Source organism: Branchiostoma belcheri, unplaced genomic scaffold (genome assembly GCF_001625305.1).
Source record: "Branchiostoma belcheri isolate BF01 breed outbred unplaced genomic scaffold, Haploidv18h27 scaffold29, whole genome shotgun sequence".
NCBI lineage: Eukaryota > Metazoa > Chordata > Leptocardii > Amphioxiformes > Branchiostomatidae > Branchiostoma > Branchiostoma belcheri.
This window is the reverse complement of record NW_017803898.1, coordinates 682,548-707,197: the sequence shown is the minus strand read 5'-3', so window position 1 is coordinate 707,197 and position 24,650 is coordinate 682,548. Positions and strand designations below refer to the sequence as shown.

Here is a 24,650-nt window from a genome sequence, read left to right as displayed (position 1 = left end):
AGAGAGCGTCGGCGGCGACTCCGGCGCTAGCGACTCGGTGTGGAAGCCGTTCGACCCGACGAACAAGGACACCATGCACTCATGGGTAGCCGACGATGTTGTCTTTTCTGAAGTAGAAAAGTACTTCAAGCATGACCAGCAGCGCCGGGGTACAGACTTAGAGGCGTGGCAGCAGAAGTTCAGCATGCCCGACAACGCTCCATCCACGATGGTTGCACCGAGTTTCAACGACAACATAGCCAGGGCTGTCGTCGACAATGACAAGAAGCAGGGTGAGCAGATCATTTCTCATGATAAGGCTCTAAAGAACATCCATTCGAACTTGGTGCATATTGGTACACCTTTGATGAATCTGTGGCAGATGATTCAGCGTTGTAATAGTGAGAACTTTGAAGAGTTGCAGCTAGAGATGAGTGACTGTGCTGGTTCAGCACTTGTGTTGCTGGGGTCGCTACATTCTCAGTTGGCGTTCACCCGACGCACGTTCATAGCAGAGTCATCCCAGAAGAAGTTTAGAGACCTTTTCAAGGCAGCATCTGAAGATCCAAAGTTCCTGTTTCCGCCTGACATGGGGTCAAAGGCTAAGGACTTGTCGTCAGAAACAAAAGTGCTGGTTGGCATGCTCAGCCAGGACGACCAGGGGAAGTCTTCAGTGCAGAGGCGTGGTGCTCGTCGCGGCGGCGGCAGAGCAACTGGCGGAGGGTTCAGCTACAGCTACAGAAACTCCCGCTACATGCCACGGGCCAATTATGGCCAGTACAGCTACAGGGGTTCACAAACCCGACAGTTCTACAACCGCAACCAGTCCTTTCAGTCTAAGTCGGGGACGGGAAGCAGAAGCAGTCCAAGTAAGAGACACGGCTTCAGAGGGAGAAGCACGCCGGCGTTTGACCGAATTTCAACATGTACCCAACACTACTCAGCTACTTCACGGAGGCAGGCTAGCTCACTTCATGCAGGAGTGGAGGCAGCTGACTTCCGATCCTTGGGTTCTTCAGTGCGTCAGGGGGTACAGGTTGGAATTTGCGAGAACGCCTCCGGTGCAGCGACATCTGCCATCTTGTCGAGCAAGAAGTCCAGCTCAGATAGAAGTTCTGAGCGGAGAGGTAGAGACTCTACTTGCCAAAGGGGCAATAAAGGAAGTTCAGTACCAACACAATCAGTTTGTTTCAACCTTGTTTACAGTGCCAAAAAAGACAGGAGGTCTTCGTCCTGTTATCAACCTGAAGCCACTAAACAAGTTTTTAGATGTTCAGAAATTCAAGATGGAAACTCTGGGAGTTATCAAGAACCTGGTTCGACCAGGAGATTTTTTGGCAAAGTTGGATCTCAAGGACGCATACTTTACCATCCCGGTAGATGCGGACAGTCGCCGGTTCCTCACCTTTCAATGGCAGGGCCGGTTTTACCAGTTCCAGTGCCTGCCCTTCGGCGTGGCGACCGCCCCGAGGGTCTTCACGAAAGTGTTGAAAGTTCCTGTGGCTATCCTGCGAAGACGGGGGTTTCGTCTAGTGGTGTACTTGGACGACATCTTGGTGATCGGCCGCTCCAGAGAAGCATGCCGAGAAGCTCTTTGGGCAGCCATAGAGCTCCTGTCAAGGCTGGGATTCGTCCCCAACCTCGAGAAGTCTGTTCTAGAGCCATCACAACGCATAACCTTCCTCGGTTCCGGCATCGACACAACACAGATGGTTACTTTTCTCCCCGAGAGCAAAGTTCTAGAGCTACAGCAGTTAGCACAAGACGTACTGACTGCAGACAGAGGGATGTCGGCAAGAGAGTTAGCAAGCGTGATTGGCAGGCTACAAGCCACAACCACGTCCGTATGGCTGGCGCCGCTGCACTTCAGAAGTTTGCAGCGTCTGCTCATCACAGTTCTGCGCGTGTGACAAGAGGTCACTGGGAACAGCTCGTACCACTGACAGAATCAGCAAGAGCAGACTTAAGATGGTGGACAGATCACCTACCCAGACACAACAGTCGTCCAATCCTCTCACCCGCAGCAGACATTGTGGTGGAGACGGATGCCTCTACTGCCGGCTGGGGTGGGTACAGCAACGGCGTACATACAGGAGGCCGGTGGTCTGTCGAGGAAGGACAGGCACACATAAACATCCTAGAACTGCGTGCAGCGTCACTGACGGTTCGAGCGTTCTGCAAGGAGCTAGTCAGCAAGCACGTGAAGGTCCTCACGGACAATGTGACGGTAGTCGCATATCTGAATCGTCTCGGAGGGACGAGATCTCAGACATTGCTGGACATAGCTCTCGATCTATGGGAGTGGTGCGTGAACAGAGACTTGTACATTACAGCAGAACATGTACCAGGAAAGGAGAATGTCCGAGCGGATTACAATTCCCGGCATTTTTCTCTGGCCACGGAATGGACACTGGATCGTCACACATTCCTGGCGTTGCAAGCGACATTTCCACGACTCATGAAGGGGGTGGATCTGTTCGCGTCCCGAACAAACTACCAGCTACCTCAGTATGTGTCTTGGCATCCAGAGCCAGAGGCAATCGGGACAGATGCGTTCACAATGAACTGGAACAGGTGGGATCTGCCATACGCTTTTCCCCCGTTCATGCTAGTCGCACCAACTCTAAGAAAAGCGCGAGAAGACAGAGCTCACCTGCTTCTCGTAGCTCCGATCTGGGACACAGCAGTCTGGTACCCAGTCCTGCTGGAGATGCTGGTAGAAGAACCAGTGTTACTACCTCGCCACAACAGTCTCCTGACACAGCCAGAGTCAGGGATGCCTCACCCAGAGGGCACAAGAATGCAACTAGCCGCTTGGCATGTCTGCGGAGTCAGCACGACATGTATGGCATTTCGCCAGAGGTTAGCAAAATCCTCTTGGCGTCATGGAGAGCAGGAACACAGAAGCTGTATGCTTCGGCCTGGGACAAGTGGAGTGGCTGGTGTGATCAACGGCACATCCATCCCGTTTCTGCACCTCTGAATAAGGTGCTAGACTTTCTGTTATCCTTGTACGACAAGGGTTTCCAGTATAGAACTATCAATGTGTACAGATCAGCTATATCTACCACACATCTTCCCTTGGAAGGGCAGCCTCTAGGATCACATCCGTTGGTGAGGAGGTTCATGAAAGGTGTGTCTGAACTACGTCCAGCACTACCCAAGTATAGCTTTACCTGGAGCGTCGGTAAAGTTTTGAAGTTGCTAAGGAGTTGGTCTCCAGCAAGTTCTTTATCACTTCGTTTGTTAACCTTAAAACTTATTATGTTGTTTGCTCTTACTTCTGCGGGAAGAGAGCAGTCTCTTTCGTTGCTGGATCTGAGATTCAAGAAAAGAATCTCCGACGGAGTTTGTTTTACTGTTAACAGTCTCTCCAAGACTTCACGGCCGGGCAAAGTCACACACGACATTGTGATTCCAAGCTTCCCGCAGGACAGAAGAATTTGCCCGGTAACATACCTGAAAGCATATGTATCAAGAACTAGAAGTTTTCGTTTGTGCGACAGTATTCTGTTTAGAGCTCTTGTGGAGCCACACCAGGCGGTATCTACGTCTACCATCGCTAGATGGCTAAAAACTGTGTTACAAGAGGCCGGAATCGACACCTCAAGGTTCACCGGACACTCAACTAGAGGGGCGTCTGTTTCTGCTGCGGCACGACAAGGCGTATCAACCAAGGACATTCTAGCAGCAGCTAATTGGTCTACAGCTTCTACTTTTAAGAAATTCTACAACAGACCGGTGGGGTCAGCTTCATTCGGAAGAAACGTCCTGGCCTCAGCAGCTACAAATCTCACCTGAAGTATTCTGTCTGCCTGACATAAGAGGGAATGCGGTAGACAAATACAAATTGTCCAAACCTAGTGATGGACAGGTGTAGTTGTCTCCGCATCCCTCGTTGTCAGGCAGACACCCTCCCTGACTGGTGCAGTTCTCCACGAGTTCCGGCACGACCCATCCCGAGAGGGCTTCGGCCAGGTGGAGCTGAAAAACTTTAGACTGGTGCGCATGCGCAGGGAGGGTGACCCTTCAACTTTGGGCGATACCAACTAGAGTCTACACGGGGGTGGACAGGCTCAATCACCTGAAGTATTCTGTCTGCCTGACAACGAGGGATGCGGAGACAACTACACCTGTCCATCACTAGGTTTGGACAATTTGTATTTTTCCTCCTTTTGACCAAACTATAACTTCGGGAATAGCAAAGTTCTCCGTTCACAACCAGCTGTTCAACAAGTGCCGGCGTTTTGATCACCGTCTGTCATCCTCATCAGCAATTATTACCATTTTCTCTGTTTACTAAAGCTAGTTTGCTAAGTGTTACTGCTAACAATAATATAACTAACTGTATAGAAATTGACATACATAGGTATTGATGCAACAACAGTGAGATATATATGGTTCCAACGGTAAAATTTAAAATAACGAAAAATGTTTTAATATACAATATGTACAGTAAGTTCCAGTAAGACATCAAAAGTCATCACGCTTCCGAATTCCGGAAAATCAGCGATTGCATCACACATCTGACGAAGGTTGACGGGATCAACCGAAAATTTATGGTGAGTTTCTTCCTTGTGGTTGGAACAAGCTTAAACTCTATAACTACAAAAGTTAGAACAGTCGCTGCTCTTGCATTAACCGACGTTACTTTTTTTTTATTTACTTCACTTTCACCTCAAAACAAGGCTCGTGAGAGCCACTTGCATGTTTTGGGTTACAGTGATGACTGCGTAATCAGATATTTGTTCACCCTAGATTTAAACCGCTGGAGGTTGTATCTAGCGGTGAAACATTCACGGGGAAGCTTGTTCCACAGTAAAGTGGTTCTGGGGAAGAAACTGTCAGCATGAAATTTTCTCTTGAGTGATGGACTATTGAGGAAGAAAGGGTGATTTTCTGCTGTTAAGGTTACTGTTACCTCGTTTAAACTCGAAGTAATCGCTGTCCGCATCTTCGGCCAAACGGGCCCCGAAAGTGGCTCTGTTCACTGTACTCAGCATACATTCACGACTGGCCCCGCTTGTCACGTAATTAAAAGACCTGTAAAAATGGAAAAGTAGAATCAAATATATGTTCATAGTGAATACGGACAAGAATTGTCATAATTATAATGACAGCTCTCAAATACTAACCGAAGGCAAAATGGCCTGAAAGCACACACATGGAAAGGTGGAAGAATCACAAGAAATACTAACAAAGTACAGACTGGGTAGTCTGGACAGATTGGAGCAGGAGGGGGGGGGGGCTTTCAATGCCAAAAGGAATGTAGTAGGCGATGTTCTTAACTGACAGGCCATAAGCTCTATCTGGAGAAAATGGGAGTAAGAAGACACTCACATATGCAGCACTTAGTAAGACAATATTACATTAAAAAACCTGTACCTGCATGGGAATGATGCTTCTCGGCACTTCCAAGCGCACTCCTCCGCGGACAGCGATCGCAGGATCAACGGAGCATCTCCGGATAGCCTCTGTCCTGGATACACGGTGAAGTCCTTCATTCTGTCGTCTGCAAGCGAAGTCACAGTTGTTAATATCCATGCAATAACTACTGCTAACGTTGTACAGATTCTACAGTCCCGGTTTGGTGATTCACTGCAAATCACCCAGACGGAGGCCTAGCGAACCCCCGTGCCTTACTAGCCTCAGGATTTGCCCTTAATAACACCTAAGTTCCGGTCCGTGCTAGTTGGGCAGCCTTGGCTGTATCATCAGCCAAAACAGATAAAAATAGATGACCAAATAAACTTCTAACTATTTGCAATTTATGACCTTTGACCTTTACAATCTGATTGCAAACACCCTGCCAAAACAGACCCTTTTTGCTCCTCCTCTACTACTTCTTACACCATACAAAGCACGAGCACATATCAGCTGAGTTTACCTGTTTCTGGTCTTCCATACAGCCAGACTTCCCTGATCCAGGGCTGGCCGCCTCCGTACGTAGACAAAACCTTCACACGCCAGTAGTGTCCTACGGCTGCAAAGTCCTGAAAAATCTGCAACAGTAACAAAAGAATATTTTGATCAGATGTTGTCATAAATTGTATAAAGGGAATCAAACTCTTCTTCAACTAAAAAATTCGACTCATCGAAATTTTTCGTTCTTCATCAGCTATCTGACTCAAGTGCTGTAGACACGTGACCTTTTTTGCACGTGTGACGTCAGCAATGGGTCAAAGTTCATCGGAAATCGGTACCACCCCCCTTCCCAGTTGATATAAGTTTGGTGAGTCAAATTTTCGAATTGGGAGCAGTTAAATTTTCATTACATAATTTACAAACTCAGATGAACTTCCAAGCTAACATTAATGTACATATTAAAGTTGATTAAAGTTGATTGATACATAACATACCTGCATTTCCAACGTAGCTTCCTTTGCCATCCATGTGCCGACATCTTCCCATTCACCAGACCTCCTGTTGGAAAACTGGATGGTGACCCGAGAAGCATCATGAGTGACATCACCGTAGCTTGCAATGCCAACTTTCGTCACTGCGTGGCGCTGTTGCAGGTCGAAGGTCAAGTACCAGGCGCCGCCGCCATCTTGAGGAATGGGTGAGTTGCTGAAGGTTTCGAAGTTTCCATCGAAGGTGTTCGAATCCGGTGTGATGTCCCAGCTGTTAGTGACTTGGATCCATTGAGGATGTGACAGTCCTAAAAATTGAAGAAAAAAAGTTTAACAACAAACGATTGTAGAAGTGATTAATGACTTTCTCACCCTGGGACAGACTGAATCCAGCCATACCCAGTTCACACACACACAATTACACACACACACACACACAACCAGACACACACACACACAACCAGACACACACACACACACACACACACACACACACACAACACAGACATACACAACCACAGACTAAACACACACATACACATACACACACACACACACACACAGCCAGACACACACAACGCACACACACACACACACACACACACACACACGCACACACGCATGCAGACATACAAAAAAATTAATTATCATGAAAATGTGGAAGCATTCATCCCTCATAGTCATTTTATCATTTATTGTCCCTTTTAAAACGACTGAAATTAACAATGAGCAAAACAGACCTTCGCCATCACAGCTTCCTCCCCTCAGAGTGACGTCATCGATGGCGATGTCGCCCTTCGATCCTCCACCAATCACAGCTTCGAACTCCACATGGAACGGCCGGTCAAAGGTCAGCGGGATGCGGGCAATATTCCAGACGTCTGATTGGTTGCCGCTCATCGTCCATGTTGGATACATTGGAACCTTGAATGAATACAAATAGTTGTACCAACTTGAAGACTCTTTTGAAGTTCCCAATTCAACACATATTCAATAAACAGAAATATATCACATGTAAAACAACTTAACATATTATAACATATTTTAAATTAATAAATGTTAAAATAGCAATAATAGTGTTCAAGAAAATGAATAAATTCAACCCAATACAAGCGATCACCTGGCCAGCGAAAAGTAGGCAAAAAATTTTAAGTGGGTGACATTTGACTGATGTGACTATCGAAATTTGCATATGCATTCAAATGATTTGCATGTACATGATGTAAGGAAAAACTCGTATATAGGTAGTGTTTAAGAGAATCATTGCTTAAACATTTCAGTTATACGTATATAATTTGTTCAGTTCCTACAGTTTATATATCAGAAACAGAAACTTACGTGTTCAGTGTAGACGTAGACACTGAGCCTCCCCACGTTCCCCCCGTACATGTGGTAGTGGAACTGCAGACACAGCTTTCCGCCAGGGGGCGCAGCCGGGCACTGTGGTGACGTCAGCCTGGCTCTCTCTTGCTCCCTTCTTGGCATGGACGCCTCCGTGAAGATGTAACGTCCTTTTTTTCAAGTAGGGAAAGGAAATTATCCTTTTTAAAAATTATGTCCAATAAAGAAAAACAAGGTCAATGCAATGACCTGTGCCAGACGTCTGTCACCATGGTAACCGGTGCTGTAGCAGACACCATGTGAATCTGTGATGTTAGGTCACATTATATTATGTAGCAAGTAGCAGGACAGAGTTGGACTCGTGTCACCATATATGAATGCGTTTGAGCAAGAAGATAAACAGAATGGTAGTCTGTAAGACCAAGGCCACGTGAAGGTACATTTTTTGTATTTTCATTTTTCATTTTCATGCATATTTTTGGGACCTATTTCTTACCTTTGTCTGCTGCAGTATAAGTGTGATCGCCAGGTGGCCCGGTGTACAAAGATGGCGTCTGTCCATGCTGGTGTGTCCAGTCAAAATCGTCTTCCCCGCTCTGGGTGTATCCACACAAGTCAGGCCGCTCGAAGTCACAGCTGCAAGGCGTTTCTATATCAAGAAATCGTTGCCACCATTATAGAACTTCATTGAACCACAGTTGTACAAAGTACAGTACATGGCAACAATTATCTAACATAGTACAAAAAGATGTATAAAATAAAACTTAACATCCTAAATATTAAAACAATAAAGGGTAGCATAAGTCTTAAATACAATGTTACAATCAAGTGGGCTAATCACGAGTTTCAATATTCTGAAGAAAAAAAAGTGATATATTTAAAGAGAACTCCAAAAAGCCAGCTAATATTCTTAAGGACACAGAATAAAGTAGACTGTAAATTTACCATCGGCTGTCTCAAACGAGACTTCACATATGCAAATTGCTGATGACCCCTGAACCCTCCAGTAGCGGCCACGTGACCGGATACTCCAGAGGGAATGCGTCACGTCGGCAACCGATTTTACCATCACGTGACCAGCTACCGACCAATCAGCATCCGGGTCCTGCCTTGAAAGCACCGTCACGGACGTAGTGGCAGAACCTGAAGTCAAGGTCAAACGCAGTTGAAGAAAAATATAAAAAAATATCCAAGAAAAAAAAAGGAAAGGGCAACTATATATGTAAAAACAAAAATATGTAAAGATATAATCACTGAAAACAGCCCAGGACTTTAAAAATCGAAAGCAAACAAACAACTTTTTTCTACTTGTGGAGGCTAGCTCATAAAACAGAAAATGGAAAACGTAACATGCTTAATTAAGCAGAATATCAACATTAAAAGAAAAGGTATTAATTGATAAAAGCTGCCAATATCAACATTCAAAGAAAGGTATTAATTGTTAAAAACTGCCCAATCTTTAGCAAAGCAAGTATCCCCCCTTAATTTAGTGACCATTTCCTGCTAGATCTAAGCTGGTCCATATTCAACAGACACCTCGTATTGCACTCGAAGAAGAAAAAAACGGGAACAGCCAAGAACACATGGATGTAAAATTACCTGCACCGTCCCATTGGCAGGTCTGGATCCCCACACGAGTGACCGTCAGTGCCTGGGGGAAGGCGTACTCGGCGTGGAACGGATCCGGACTTTCTTCCACAGCCCAGCACGTCTCCTGCACGCCGTCTGTGGTGTACGCAGGGCTGCCTCGAACGGTCATCCCCGAACTGTCCTGTAGTACCGGCCTTTCCGTAGTCTTACCGCCGGCGGTGACTGTAGGAAATAACACATAGTGTGATGTAATGTCAAACACAATGTGGTGTACATGTATGTGTTAGGTGTGCACGTTATCAGCATACTTGCTGCCTAGTGCACACTTTGTATTGTCATGTTACAATTTCTGAATATATAAATGAATAAATACACATACTGTAACGATCCAATATTCTGGTCTGTTGTAGCCCCCCCCCCCAAGGGAATGGTAGAACCCGCCACCCCCGGTGCTGAGTAGGCTAGTCCACTGACCACTTCTTGGAAACCAGTTAGAAACAGTTCAGTCTGGCACATGGCATGAGAATACAACACATCTAACCCATCTCGTCTTCCTTTGATAAACCTTTGGGTTTGGAATGGCTCTTTACAACTGGTGGCAGCGGTGGGATAGGCATCCAACGGATTTCATGGCGGCAAAACAGACATATTCTGGATGAGGAAATCTGTCTGATGTTGGCATTTGCTTGTCGTCATCATTTCATACATGAAGCATTTGAAATACACCGAAAACAAATGTGAAATTTAAAACACATTTGTACATGAATGTGTCGTACATCAGAAAAAAAAAACGTCGGACTTAATTAAAAATGAGCAACCACGGGCAGAGACAGTGACAAAAGTACGGGCCTCATTTTACAATACAGTTTTAGCGCTAGCATAAGGCCAGCATTGATAGCTAGAAAACTAGGGCCACGCCTTGTATTACAGTTTTAGATACCAAGCAGCAGCAGGTATACATTTAAGTTCCGCTAGAGGGCGTCTCCGGCATGCCAGCTGGTCCATTTCAGCACCAAGGACAGAGCCAGTGACAAATGTACGGGCCTCACTTTACAATGCAGTTTTAGCACAAGGGCAGCGTTGATAGCTAGAAAAGTAGGGCCACGCCTAGTATTACAGTTGCAGCACCAGGCTGTGGCTGGTATAAATTCAAGATCCGCAAGAGGGCGTTTTTGTATTGCTACATGCCAACATGGTCCGAGAACACTAGCTGTTTTCAAATGTGGTAGTTATCAACTCTTGGATAAGCTCAAACAACAGACTTCAGAAGGTGCTAGGTGTGGTTTGTTTTTAGCCTCTAGCAGGCTTCAGAAGCGACAAAAAAGCCTGGGTGCCATCCAATTTGTAACGGCAACCCTTCAAATTCAGCGGACCAACTTCTATGGCAAGTTATCTGCTTCTTTGGCCAATTTGTACTCAGGATTTCCAGCCGTTTCTGGAGCCTGGTACAGGCTAGTTCATGTTACGATTGTCACATTGCACGATACAGTACATGCACTTCAATAGGCACACAACTGTTGCACAGTCTCTCGCACAGAACACTTGTTGCCCCATTTCTTAATTACATGTCTGGAGTTCGTGGAAAATTACAGTTTCACGTAGAAAATTACAGTTCTGCCACAAAAGAACGGTAGCCGGCCTCATCAAATATTTAGAGCGTAGCCAGACACACCTTTTGTGGTGAGGCTCTACATTACCATCGGACAATTAAACTTTATGATTCACATCATTTCTCCTTTTGTACACCCAGTGCCGCTGTACTTTTCATTGCTTTTATTGTCTGGTAACGCTTCGCAGCCAAATTTTATTTTCTCAAACATTGTATGTCGTAAAATTTCAACAAAATTCACCTTACCATTGCAAGAAACATGCACTACAACATATCAATGTCACAACGAAAATGCACCTTAAAGTTTCGAATATGTTATCTATGATAAGAGTAACATTCAACGGTGGGAGAACACTGTTAGCTAGAATGACACAATACAATACAAATGTACATGGTACAGAAAAAATACAGTAAACACATTCAAAGAGACATACTACATCACAAAATCAACAATGAACCCACAAATCATCAGTACTATCGCTGCCTTGGTCAAACCCTGCGAAGGGAAAACAGCGCCTTACCTGCGGGACATCGCTGAGCCCAGGCCCCGGTCACCACCATCAGCAGCAAGCCCGCCACCGCCGCCCAGGTCCTCGCGGGCCTCGGCATCTTGCGATGAGGTTCCCCCGCAATGTATGAGGAAATCACACCACGATGTACGATTGAGGCAAACACCCCGCAATATGCGAGGCAAACGCCTCAGAGAAAAAAAATGCCTCACAGTGTACGAGGAAAACACCCCGAAATCTACGGGGAAAAACGTCCTGCAATGTACGAAGAAAAACACCCCGCAATATGCGAGGAAAATACCCCGCAATGTCCGAGGCAAACACCCCGCAATCTACGAGGAAAAACGCCTCGCAATGTCAGAGGAAAATACCCCGCAATGTTCGAGGGAAACGCCTCGCAATGTTGTAGGAAAAACAACTCGCAATGAACGAGGAAAAACACCTCGCAGTGTACGAGGAAAACGCCTCGCAATATACGAGGAAAACGCCCCGCAATCCACGGGAAAAACACCCCGCAAGGTACGGAAAAATACCTCACAATGTACGAGGGAAATACCGCAATGTACGAGGAAAACACCCCGCGAAGTTCTCTAAAAGATGGCTCACAGCAAGCACTACTAAACGTTTACGGAATACTTCACTGTTTCTTACTGTTCCTCTGCAATATACGAGGAAAATATCCCACGAAGATCTCTCAAAAGATGCCGGTTTGGGTCACAGTAAGTCACAAGCAAAGCAGGAAACGTCCACGATAAAATTCACTGTTTTCTCAAACGGGCTATTCAGTGGTCAACTGAATAACACAGTAACAGAAAAACTGCTGCCGTTGACAGTGCAAAGACCACCTGTTGGGCACTGCGGATGATAGATAGGTCCCTAGTGGTACGATGCGCGTGCTTGTGGTAAGAACGTCTGTCTCAATACCTGCGTTCCCACAAGACTGCATCGCTCGCACGGGAGGAACCGACTGAAGGAATGCAGTTAACCTTCTCCCTGCTGCCTTCCCCCGTAACCAAGGGTAACTGGTACCCAAACGGCTGCTTCAGCGTAGTAAGGGTTAAGTCTTTATCGCTGACGCCCATATTTTTCATAGGCCATTGAATTCGCTTTGTGAAATGAAGAAATGTGAGGTTAACCTTCTCCCTGCTGCCTTCCCCGGTAACCGAGACAACTGGTAGCCAAACGGCTGCTTTAGCGTGCAACAGGTTAAGTCTTTATGGGCCATTAAATTCGCTCTGTGAAATGAGCATCGCGCACAAGCATTCATGTCCACTGACGCAGTAGTAACGGTCGCATAGCATCGCCAGCATTGACGCACTTGTCGCTGTTGCCTACCATTTTCTTTTATTCCAACATTTCATGACTAGACATGGTGACGGCACACTCAAGTTATTTCAACTTATTTTATGCCGCCACCGACGCAGATGACAAATACAGGACAGGGCAATGCTCATTTCCAGTTAAGTGAGGAAAATTGTGTCAAGTGCCTTCTCAAGGGCGCAAGATCGGTGGCATGTCAGGACTCGAACCCAGGACCTCTTGGTTCTGAGTCGAGCACTCTGCCATTACGCCACATGACCCCAAAGCTAGCATTTCACGGGTACCACTCAGGAAAAAATGAACGGCTAGTCTTTAAATTTATTAAAAATGGGTATCATATGAAAACGTGAATGTTGTTAGTGATATGGTACCATGTTTTTGAAATAGTAAAAAAAAAACGTGGTAATATATTGTACAGAGTAGTATACACATACATCTGTCACTTCTGATGATTGCTTCTGGTGTAATTGTGTGTTTTCATGTGTGAATGATTGACATGCAGTGACGGTGCCGTACGCCCGACAATCGTATTCGTTCGTTCTCATCTCCATCGTTGATATTTGTATCTTGGGCGTTCCCCAATATATCTAACCTGCTAACGTATAGCCCCTTCAAATAGTATAGCCCCTTCAAATAGCCCCCCTCCCCCGTGTCCCTTTTCTTATAGCTTAATGTTCAGCAACGTACCGGTTGCATCTGACATGATCAGTTCTAGCTTTGTTAGCCTTTTTTCATACATACTGAGCACGTTAGAGGTTGTCATATATTCATAACAAACTGTTGTCCATTTTCTGCATTATCACAGTTGGGTACGTCATATGAGTATTAAAGTCTCCAAAACACTATACTTCATCTTACACCAACCTTAGCAAGACTATCTATACAAAAAAAACATTGATATGGGTTTGCATCACAACAAACTGAGATCAAACCATGGCTTTGAAAATGTATTTATATTCTAGATCTGTTGTGGTAAAAAGAAACATGTAATGTTCGAATACACTTTCGATTTCTACATATGCTTTGAGTACTAAATGTTGTGCACCTAAATATGTACTAGTAATAGTATGCCAAGACTGCACAATGGTTTTGAACCAAGCAGAAGGGTTTAACTAAAAATTATGGTGTGGCCACATTCACTGTTGGTTGTCATAAGATTCTGATATCAAGGAATTTTTAAGCAGGCTTTGTACTAAACATGCATTTATTAAAAAATGACATTGGTTGGTGATCATACGACAATATTACAATGAATGTGACCCAAAGAAAGATGTCATGTTATTATGCATTGGAATATGCAAAGTAATATTCCCAGGCTTTCTAGCCAGTATACATGTATGTACAGATTTTGAATTCTGGCATTGTCCGACTGCATAAGATAGACACTAATAAACCCTTGACATCACAAACTAAAAACTTCACAAGTGTACATGTTACAACTATGACGCGTCTATTTTACTTGCAAAGCACGACATAGCAGCTTGTAGTAATATACTACAAGGTATTGGTCCGAGTAATAATACTTACTCTATCTCTGTGTCGTCACAAACAATGCTTCAAAACACTGGTGCAACCACTGAATCATACATCATTAGTAACAATTGTACAGAACTAAAAATAAAAGTTACGTTGATATCAGGCAGACACATATGGCTCCCACGTTCCCTTGTTCCACGAGTATTTCTAACGATCATTAACTTTTACGAACGCAAAGTAGTTTTACAAGTGCGTAACATTAGACTGTAGGTGCGAGTTATCAACTTCTACATTGTACCAATGGCAATGCAAAGTAGTTTTACAACCACTGCGAAACAGTAGACTGTTGGTGAGAGTTATCAACTTTTTACATTGTACCGATGGCAATGCAAAGTAGTTGTACCGGTACAACCAGTGAATAACAGTGGACTGTAGGTGCGAGTTATCAACTTTTACATTGTACCAATGGCAATGCAAAGTAGTTTCGCAACTAGAGCGTAACAGTAGACTGTTGGTGCGAGTTATCAACTTTTACATTTTAACAATGCAAAGTAGATTTACAACCAGTGTTTAACACTAACAGTACACTATTGGTGCGAGTTATCAACTGAGCTGAAATTATTGGCACGATATAAACAAAGTCTGTATTTCTATCTCCTCCTGTGGCTGTCCTGCCACTGGCTCCCCCTGCCGCCTCTGTCCCGATTGTTACGATCCTGCCTGTGCCTATCCCTGTCCCGATCTCGCTCTCTATCCCTGTCCCTGTCTCTGTCCCTACCATAGCCATGGTCCCGGGACCCCCTGCGGTCCTCTCTGCTGTGGTTGTCGTGGCGACTGTCGTCGCGGCGACTGTCTCTCCGATCGTCCCTGCTGCCGCGATCGTGCCACCTGTCCCGACTGGAGTGGTGGCCCCTGTCCTCGCCCGAATCCCGGCGAACCTGCCGGCCGTGTTGCTCGTTGTTATACTCGAACCTCTGCACGTTTCTAGGGTCGTACCCTGGAAAAGGACCGGGCGGCCGGCTGCTGTGGTCACGAGCTGATTCGTCGGAACGTCTTTCGCCCACAGCCGGCGCCGGTTGGCCCGCAGGTCGAACTTGCCCTTCACCCTGTGGAGGCAGTACTGCGCTCTGATTGGCTGTCCAAGTTCCACCGAAGCTTCCCATTGGCTGTGCCGCACCTGGGACCTGCTGTTGTCCAATGGCGGCTTGCGTGGCTTGCCCGGGAGCCTGGTGGAAGCCAGCACTCGGTATCTGCGACATCTGGGGAAGGTATCCAGACAGCCCAGCCTGTGGAATTGTCGCCTGCTGCGCTAGTGGCTGTTGCGTGACCCCCGTGGTCGAAGGGCTCTGACTCGTCTGTTTCACGATTGAGCTCACCTTCTGTAACAGCTCGGAAATGTTCGCCGGGATCTCGAAGGAACCACTCGTCGAAACCGTGGGTGCCCCACTGCTTGCTTGCATTGACACTGCCTCAGATACCTTCTCCTTTGATGACTTTTCCTCAACCTTTCCTTGCACCGCACTTGAATACACTGAAGTACCAGATGCTGCTGTAGTTACTGCATCCGAGCCTCCGAGGCCTGGAATTGTTACCGGCGGAGTCAAATCTCCGCCTAGTCCTGGAATCATGGGCAGCTCTGGACTATCACTCCCTTCCACTTTGCTGCTGTCTGCATCAGTGGATGCAGCACTAGCTGTACCAGTCTTTTTCTCAGCACCAGAAGTTTTTGTACTCGAAGTTGTGGCGGAAGAGACCATTTTTGTGGGAGCAGCAGTGGTCTGGACTTGGGAAGCTGTACCTCGGACATTTTCTCCTACAGTTGAGACAGTTATTGCATCCCCGGAGGTGGAAAATTCCACCACAGGACTACCAGTAGCACTGTTTGGCCCACTACAGATGCTTTCTAAGTTCTTTTGTTGCTCGAGGAGGAGTTTTTTCTGCTCCTCGACTTGTTTTGTCAGCTCGATTAACAGCCTCTGCTGCTCTGAAAGCGTTGGGTTGTCCCCTAGCGGCGTCATGAGGATGTTATCTAACGACGGCTCCGATTGGCTAGCACTGGCTTCGTTGGAGTCGGACTGGCCAATCGCAGCCTCCAGCACACTGTCAGAGTCGGAGTCGTGCTGTGCGGGCGGGGACTGGGGTGGGGGGGATTCGACGCCCTCCTCGACGGGTAAGAAGTCTTCGTCGCCGGGGTCGTACGGTTGTTCCTCCTCCTCCTCCTGCGCGGCCTGGCCGGGGGAGTACGGCATCTCCTCCATCTCATCCTGACTCGTTCTGGGGAGGGGGGAAAAACAACATTTCAGCTGAAAACAAGAAACTCACAAGTTTTTTTGTTTTTTTTCAACGAGTTTGCTCAGTGCAAGGCTACATCGTACACTTTTGGGAACTGCACTGACCCAAAAGAAGCAACAGACATGAGTATATCTGGAAACTGTAGTCAGGAAATGAGCTAACCTTCTAGTTTTTACCGTTCACTGACTTCCTCACAGCATACAGACTTTTGTGCCAGGCTGTGGTTACACCATTTCCCCCTTCAGATTCTGTTACCCTACTGTTTTCCAATACGTGAGGACACACAACTAAACAAGCAGACAAACACCAGAAACGAACCACTGTCATTCTGCCAACATGTGAGTCAATCCTATGGTGTGGACTTCTACATTGTATAGCCCTTGGGCCTTTTGAATCAATATTGAATTTTATTGATTGTATACCTTGCGATCAGTGCCGATGGGTCCACATTTGCATACTGCTTGACAATTGGATCGCTGATCTCGTGTTCTGGTATCGTGTACACCTTCTTAGCAGGAACTGGGGTGGCTGCCTCACTCTTTCTCTGTAGAAAAGCGTAAAAAATTATACATCAAACTTTCTTCAAACTTTAAGGTGAACACCTGCTTTGAAGTTTTTGAAGTTGTACACAAATACATTCATTTGTTAACATTTTTTTGTGTGATGAAAAATTGGGAGAACCATCAAAACCTTGAAAACAAAAAAGGAACATGTGGAAACAATCCAACTGCCAACAACATTCAAATCAATCATTTCAATCATACATTTCTTGGCTACAACCAACAGTTACTAGTAAACAACCCAATACCCAATACACATTAAAAAACACTATCATTATTGCAGGAATAAACAATGGTTGTGCATATGCATGTGTATATAGAAACAGGGTAACTTCTGAAACTATAGAAAAAAAAAGTTAGAAACCATGTATAACATTGGGTCTTACTTGTCAGTAGAATTGCCTGCTACAAAAGGAAACTGTTATGTCCAAACTGATTTCAACTCAAAACACAACCAGTTCAGGTGCAGAGACAAGTACTTATGTTTTACCTTGGGCTCTTCCTTCTTTTGTTCCACTTGTGGCTTTAAGTCAGATATTGAGAATAAAAATATATTTCAGAACATCAAGATACTTTCTTCCAAAGTACAGTATGAAGTGTACAGTACAGTATGAACCATAGTATCATCTAAAATACTGCAAGGTGTCATTGCTTCCAACCCAGCAATCTTATGTAGCTATGAATTGCAGAGAAATACTAGTAAACAATCCAGATTATAATACTTTTCCTAGATCCTATATAACTTTAACACATCATTGATCATACCATAGTACATCTCACAAGGGCAATACACAGTACACAATACAAGTAAATGTTGTCTGTAGAATATAGGACTGGTATTGTGAAATCTGTTCTCTGTAACTGCTTTTGTTTAATAACTGACCACAATTATGTACATATCCAACCCCTGTACATCTGGGACTGCATTGTAGATACAGTTCCCTGTAACCATGTATATGTGTAGATATGTAAATGTTGTACATTTGGGAATGCATCTAGAGTGCAGTGTGCACCAGTCAGAACTGTCCTGAGGAAGGTGACAGATGGTCACTGAAACATGGACTGAATAAAAGACTTGGTTGTGTAAAAAGAGTCTCTTTAGTAGACTTTACTCAACCATTCATACCGTACCTTTTTCTCGTGCTCATGTCGCCTGGAGTGATGATGATGATGATGGTGATGGTGTCTGTGTTTAGTCCCAGACGCGGAGGGAGAGGAGGCAGAGGGAGGCGTGCCGGATATCTCGCTGTAGCGTCGGTGTTTCGGGCTCGGCACGTGGAGCGGCGTGGACTCGGAGCTGGAACTCGCCGACCGCTTCGCCGAGCGGTTCCGAATGATGAGACCCAGCAGCATGTGTGGTCTCGGCTCCTCTAGTCCTGGAACAACAAGAAGATATAATGATAAAATTCATATCATACCTGGGCTATGATAATGGTTGATAGGGTGTTCTGGCTCGTGCGATAACTAGCCATATCACACAAGCTTCTATTTGGCTAACACACAATGTTCCAAGACTTAGAATAAAAGGTAGAACATGGTGGGAGTTTATCATAAGTGGCTGGAAGATGACATCTGCACCGTGACAGTTTGAGATTCCATATTCCAGCCACTTTCTATTCACTCCTGATGCCACCACACTTCCAGATTCCAGACAGTTAGCACTGTGGACCATTCATCTGACAAATTTTGTGACCAAAAATTCACAGTGAGTTCTTTTTTTCGTGTTGGAACAAAATTCACACATGGGCATGTTTATTGTCATTATTCCATGGTAATACATAATGCTGTAAGTTCTTTCTTTTGTGTTGGAACAAAGTTAAACTTTACCACTATGGCTCCTACCAACACTGATGAGCTTTCATTCGAATAACCATACCTGGTCCATCGAAGGGTTTGAGCTGGTAGGGCACCTCCTCATGTGATGGCAGTGGTATCAGGTACATGTCCTTGACCCATTAACTAACTTATTAACTTATCAACTAATTAACTAATGACCATAACTGTACCTGGTCCATCAAAGGGTTTGAGCTGGTAGGGGACTTCCTCGTGAGAAGGCAGGGGTATCAGGTACATGTCCTTAACCTGTTAACTAACTTATTAACTTATCAACTAATTAACTAACTAACAATGACAACCGTACCTGGTCCATCGAAAGGTTTCAGCTGGTATGGCACCTCCTCATGAGAAGGCAGCGGTATCAGGTACATGTCCTTAACCTGTTAACTATTAACTAATACTAACTTATTAACTAAATCAATAACTAACTAATGATGATAACCATACCTGGTCCATCGAAAGGCTTGAGTTGGTAGGGCACCTCCTCGTGTGATGGCAGTGGTATCAGGTACATATCTTTAACTTGTTAACTAACCTATCAATTAACCTGTTAACTTATTAATTAACTAATGATGATAACTGTACCTGGCCCATCGAAAGGTTTGAGCTGGTATGGCACCTCCTCGTGTGAAGGCAGTGGTATCAGGTACATGTCCTTAACCTGTTAACTAACTTATTAACTTATCAACTAATTAATTAACTAACTGATGACGACAACCGTACCTGGCCCATCGAAAGGTTTGAGCTGGTAGGGCACCTCCTCATGAGAAGGCAGGGGTATCAGGTACATGTCCTTAACCCATTTAACTAACTAAGGGGGACGATAACACTAACTAACCAACAACGATAACTGTACCTGGTCCATCGAAAGGTTTGAGCTGGTATGGCACTTCCTCGTGAGAGGGCAGTGGTATCAGGTACATGTCTTTGAACTGTTAACTAACTTAACTTATTAAGTAACTTATTAACTAATGGCTAACTAACTTACTAACTAATGATGATAATCATACCTGGTCCATCGAAAGGTTTGAGCTGGTAGGGCACCTCCTCGTGAGAAGGCAGCGGTATCAGGTACATGTCCTTAACCTGCCGTGAGTTGTTCCCCACCACGCCAAAGCGCTGTCTGCTGTGGAAGTATGAGTACAGCATGATGTACCCAACCTTCTCCTCATCTACAGCTGGCTGGAACCGGATTATAGAGATCTCCTAAAAGGTAAAAAAAAACATCCGTTAATAGTTTCATCAGGTTGGTAAGTCACTGAATAAAAAGACTCTTCTTACAGGCAAGCTGTGCAACGTGTACCAGTCATAATTGCCCTGAGGAAGGTGACAGACAGTCATGAAAACATGAAGAAAACACATGGTTGTGTAAAAAGTGTTGTCTCTCTTTATTCAGGAAAGAACCATCATTTTATAAATGTGGACTTTGTTTCAGAGCACTTCATTGCAATAGACTAACATTAAGCAAGAAAGAAAATTAGAGATTGCAGCCTTGCCAGTGTGAATCCGCTGAGAAGAGCTGCTTGGAAACATGGTGTAGTAGACCGGCCTAATACTGCCCATTCCTATGTCTGGAACCCCGGCAGTATAATACTTGAAGTTAATATTACTACTACTAGACAGATACAAACTTTCATGCTGCAATAAAATTTCCATACCTTGTTCCCACTTGATTTGATCTTGTCCAGGTACTCCCAGATATGGCTGTGAGAGATTCTCCCAGAAATCATGATGGTGTCAGGCAAGTCCTAAATAAACAGATCAAAAAAGAATAAAGTTTAAAACTTGTAATCACAATGAAACTACAATGCTAAGAAAAAAAGAACATAGCAATTGATTTCCACACAGACAAGTCCACGCACATTAAAAGTATCCACAGATTTGAAAACAGATTCAGGCCATCTTTACTGGCCAACTGTTACTGTAAAAGTAGCAGCTGATTCGTGGCCCAGATTCCCCCTCTCACCTCCTGTATGTCCTCCATACTGCCTGACACAGGGTAGGCGTGCGTCACAAACTTCGTCAGCTGTTCCATTTTGATGAACCCTTTCCAAACTGATGGCTCCTTTGACGCTGACAACTCTGACTGAGAAGGCATGGCAGAGTCGGGGGAACTGTGGAAGAAAACAACTTTTTTAGAACCTTTGTGAAAAAATTTCATGGGGTGGTGAATGATTGAGTAGCAAAGTTCTTTGTTCATAACCACTTGTTCAACAGGAGTCAACATTTGGATGACTGTCAGGGCAATTATGACTGGTTCACAGAGGCTAAATGTTACTGGTGCAAAGTGGTTTGAATTAAGAACTTTGCTTCAATTTTTTTAACTTTGTAAGATTCTACAATTCTTCCTTTTCCAGCCAACACCCAGAAAGATTAAGCAAGCTAACTGCATGTGAGCACCACTTTCTAAATTTATTGAGCAATCACTCAAATTTTTGGTCACAAAAGGTGTTATTCACTAACAGTCACACTGATATAGATAGTTTTTACACTGCCACAAGCATATAGAGATGTTTGAGTCTTCAGCAGTGATTTTTTGTCAGCCATCTACATTTTTGTACTCACCTTTCCTCTGTGTCTGACTGCACAAGAGGTGGAGTTGGGCTAGAATAAAGTAGTTCACTGTTACTCATGCTTTGTGTATTATTCTATCTTTAGCAACACCAGACACACTTTTGGAAGACTTAAGGAATTGTAGCTACACTATTAGAATTTATGTACATTTTTGATTCCTACTTTCTAGTTATAAATATTTTGCTGTAGAGTTTTTGACAACTGTAAATTTTAAAGTTTTGTGGTGGTTTTAATTTCACAGTTTTTGCAGTAATCTCTCCACTGTGAATTGATGAATATGCAATTCTAATGAATTTATACTTTAGAAATAGACACTCAGATAAAACTAAACAAAAACCTCATTTCCGCTCATACCCTGCAAAAATGATTGTACAGTATCTACTATAATCTAGTGGTTTTTGTTTATTGTTTATGGAGATATCTATTTACCTTCCTGTAGTTGTGTCCACAGTTGGTCCCGGTGACTCCCCGGTACTGCTCTCCTCAGGTTTGGTGGTGGAGGATGCCTCAATCACTGTCTTAGCAACCTGCCAACACATAGCATGTGGAATTAACTACACAAGAAAACACACACACAAACACACTGAAAACAAAACATCAATACATGTACATGTACATGGAGGTAAAAACTCACCTCAACTTTACACAAGACAATTGTTACTGCAGCAACTGGCTTTTAAAAACTGTCAAAATAATTAATGTTTCAATTCGCATCCACAACGAAAGGTAGTGGATACTACTTGAAACCCCTGACAGTTTTCAAAATCTATCTAGAACCACAGGACAGAGGCAAATGGTGAGCTAACATCAAGCCCCAGCATCAGAGTGCAAGCATGTTTAACCCTCGGAACACGGGGAACAACAGACGTTAAACCGGATAGAGAGAGAACTCTAGTTGCCTGAGTAACAGTTTCCTTGTGTATTTCATTACCTGCATGACTAACATTCATCGATTTACCTTGACTTTCTTGGCAGGTTGTTCATCAGTAGGAGGAGCCATTCTGCCTGTACAGATTTTACAGTTCAGGTCGAAGAGATGAGCTCTGTGTTGTTCTGTGGTGTCCACTAACATGGTGGACAGGACGTCAGGACCCTCCGCTGTCTCTGCTGCTGGGGGCAGGTACACCTCCTCTTTCTCATCTGATTTCTAGTAGGAGGGATGGAAATAAAACAACTATTTAGTCAGTATATCTAGTATTTTGGGGCTAGTTGTGTAGCCCTGATACTCTAAATCTTGCAAAGGTGTACACTTCTTCTTTCTCGTCTGATTTCTAGCAGAAGAGATGGAAATAAAACAACAGTTACTATTAGTAGGTGCTATTCCAGCAATCAATATTTTTGTTTACATCATATACATGCAAAGCATTCCAAGACCTTATGCAAATTATTGGTAGGCAAATTAATCAGCTGTCACCCACTTTTTGCTTACAACCTGCTGGTTGTGATGCCATGGCAAGTGCTCGTATACTTGTCTTATACTTTGGGCTAGTTGCAGAGACCTGACACTCTAAATGTTGAAACGGTGTCAAAATCATCGTTGGTTACAATTCATGATGTATTGCAACCAACAATAATTTTGTCACCTTTTCGACTTCAAGAAGCAAACAGACAATGTTCAGGACAAACCTCAGTTTTCAGCTCCCCAAGATCATCATCTATCTCAATCTCTCCCTGTAGATGGTGCAGAAAAAGGTTTGCATTATTGTAGGAAATAACAAATGATGTATGATTGTCACAGTTGTACAAAATATACAGGCCACATAACATGATTCGCAAAATCTGAAACCATCTATGGTAATCATGTAAATATATGTATCACCCAAGGTAGCACCCCGACATGTTTTGATTACATTTGTACATTTTTACCTTATGAGTTTTCTTGGTCAAATGCTTCTCCATCTGAGCATCTTCCTGCTCTTTCTTCACAATCATCTCAAGGGTCTGGAAAAAAAGAAAAATTGTATATTAAAAATCCATTTGCCATCTGTTTTCAGTTACTGTATAGTATTGTTCCCATGTAAGCATTTCATAAGATGATATACAGTGTACATGTTAGGTCTCCTATAAGTGTTTTCAGACTCACATGTTTGGTCTCCCTGTCCCTCCACTGTGCCAGTTCTTTACAGGCCAGCTCCTCTGGTGACATCTTCACCAGTTTGTGGGGCCGGATTTCTCCTGTCAGGACCCTCTTAAACAGTGTCTGAAAGGAAAGATATGTAAACCTTCAGAAGACATCACTATTAATGAGAAATCAGATATTTCAGACTTCCAGTACGCACATGTATTTGGGATTTTCTTGGAGATTGTAGATGTACTTTAACCAAAACTAGGACAAACACTGTGCAGGATTGGAGGGTCACTCATGCAATCCTTGGCTTCCTGAATTCCCCTCTAATTCTGCTGGCTTCTGGACAGATCTGGAGACACTGGAGTTCACCCCATTTCCAGTGTCTGATCTTTTATCCACCTGTCATTCTGTCAATCTTTTCAAGTCCACATGCTGTCAACCTACATGTACATTGTATACTATCCAGAAAAACATACACACAAACTCACAGACAAACCCTAACAAAACAATTATACATCTGTTCCCAGAAGTAAAAAAAAATGACATACTGTGTTCCTGGCATCCTTTAAGTTGAACATGAGGCTGCGGTACTTGGACTTGTATCTGGTCCCCGTGTCGTTGTAAAGTTTGTGCAGCTCAGTTTCTATCGATGATGCAATCTTCATGATGTCTTCTGGGGACCTCTTCTTCTTCAGTGTATCACACTTGTCTTGTCTGAAGAAGTGAAGAAAAAATGTTACTTATCTTAAAATTCACAAGTCTGAGAAAGACATCCTTGAGTTGACATATCAACTGCAAATTTCATTTCTATTGCTGTGAGGTTGACCTGACCAAAGTTTATTCCACAAAATAAATGTTTCACCTCTAGTAGAAGTTTTTGTCTTTTGAGACTGAGATGGAGAGAGAGAGAAAGAAAAAAGGGAAAGAGAGGGGCAGACAGAAAGAGAATGAGAGAATGATACAGGGAGGGTGAGGGAGAGAGTGAGAGAGGGACAGAAAGAGAGAGAAAGAGGCAGAGAAAGAGAAAGAGAGGGACAGAGAATGAGAAACAGAAAGACAGAGAAAGAGAGACAGAGAGAGACAGAGAAAGAGATGGACAGAAAGAGAGAGAGGCAGAAAGAGAGAGAGAGAGAAGAGAAAGAG

At 44.2% G+C, this 24,650-nt stretch overlaps 1 protein-coding gene across 1 annotated transcript in view; it reads right to left on the bottom strand.

Annotated features, from left to right (window-relative positions):
* Positions 1–14,827: 14,827 nt before the first annotated feature.
* The window catches only part of LOC109472898 (PHD finger protein 3-like), a 20,186-nt gene continuing 10,363 nt past the window's right edge, over positions 14,828–24,650 (bottom strand). The window contains exons 12-24 of the mRNA XM_019772764.1: positions 24,056–24,221; positions 23,523–23,639; positions 23,306–23,380; positions 23,066–23,110; positions 22,398–22,586; positions 21,869–21,966; positions 21,431–21,469; positions 20,832–20,979; positions 20,524–20,613; positions 19,876–20,071; positions 18,161–18,405; positions 16,892–17,013; positions 14,828–16,451 (exon numbers count right to left, since the gene is read on the bottom strand). Of these exons, the coding sequence (XP_019628323.1) occupies positions 14,828–16,451; positions 16,892–17,013; positions 18,161–18,405; positions 19,876–20,071; positions 20,524–20,613; positions 20,832–20,979; positions 21,431–21,469; positions 21,869–21,966; positions 22,398–22,586; positions 23,066–23,110; positions 23,306–23,380; positions 23,523–23,639; positions 24,056–24,221 (3,154 nt within the window). The remainder of the gene's footprint in view (positions 16,452–16,891; positions 17,014–18,160; positions 18,406–19,875; positions 20,072–20,523; positions 20,614–20,831; positions 20,980–21,430; positions 21,470–21,868; positions 21,967–22,397; positions 22,587–23,065; positions 23,111–23,305; positions 23,381–23,522; positions 23,640–24,055; positions 24,222–24,650) is intronic.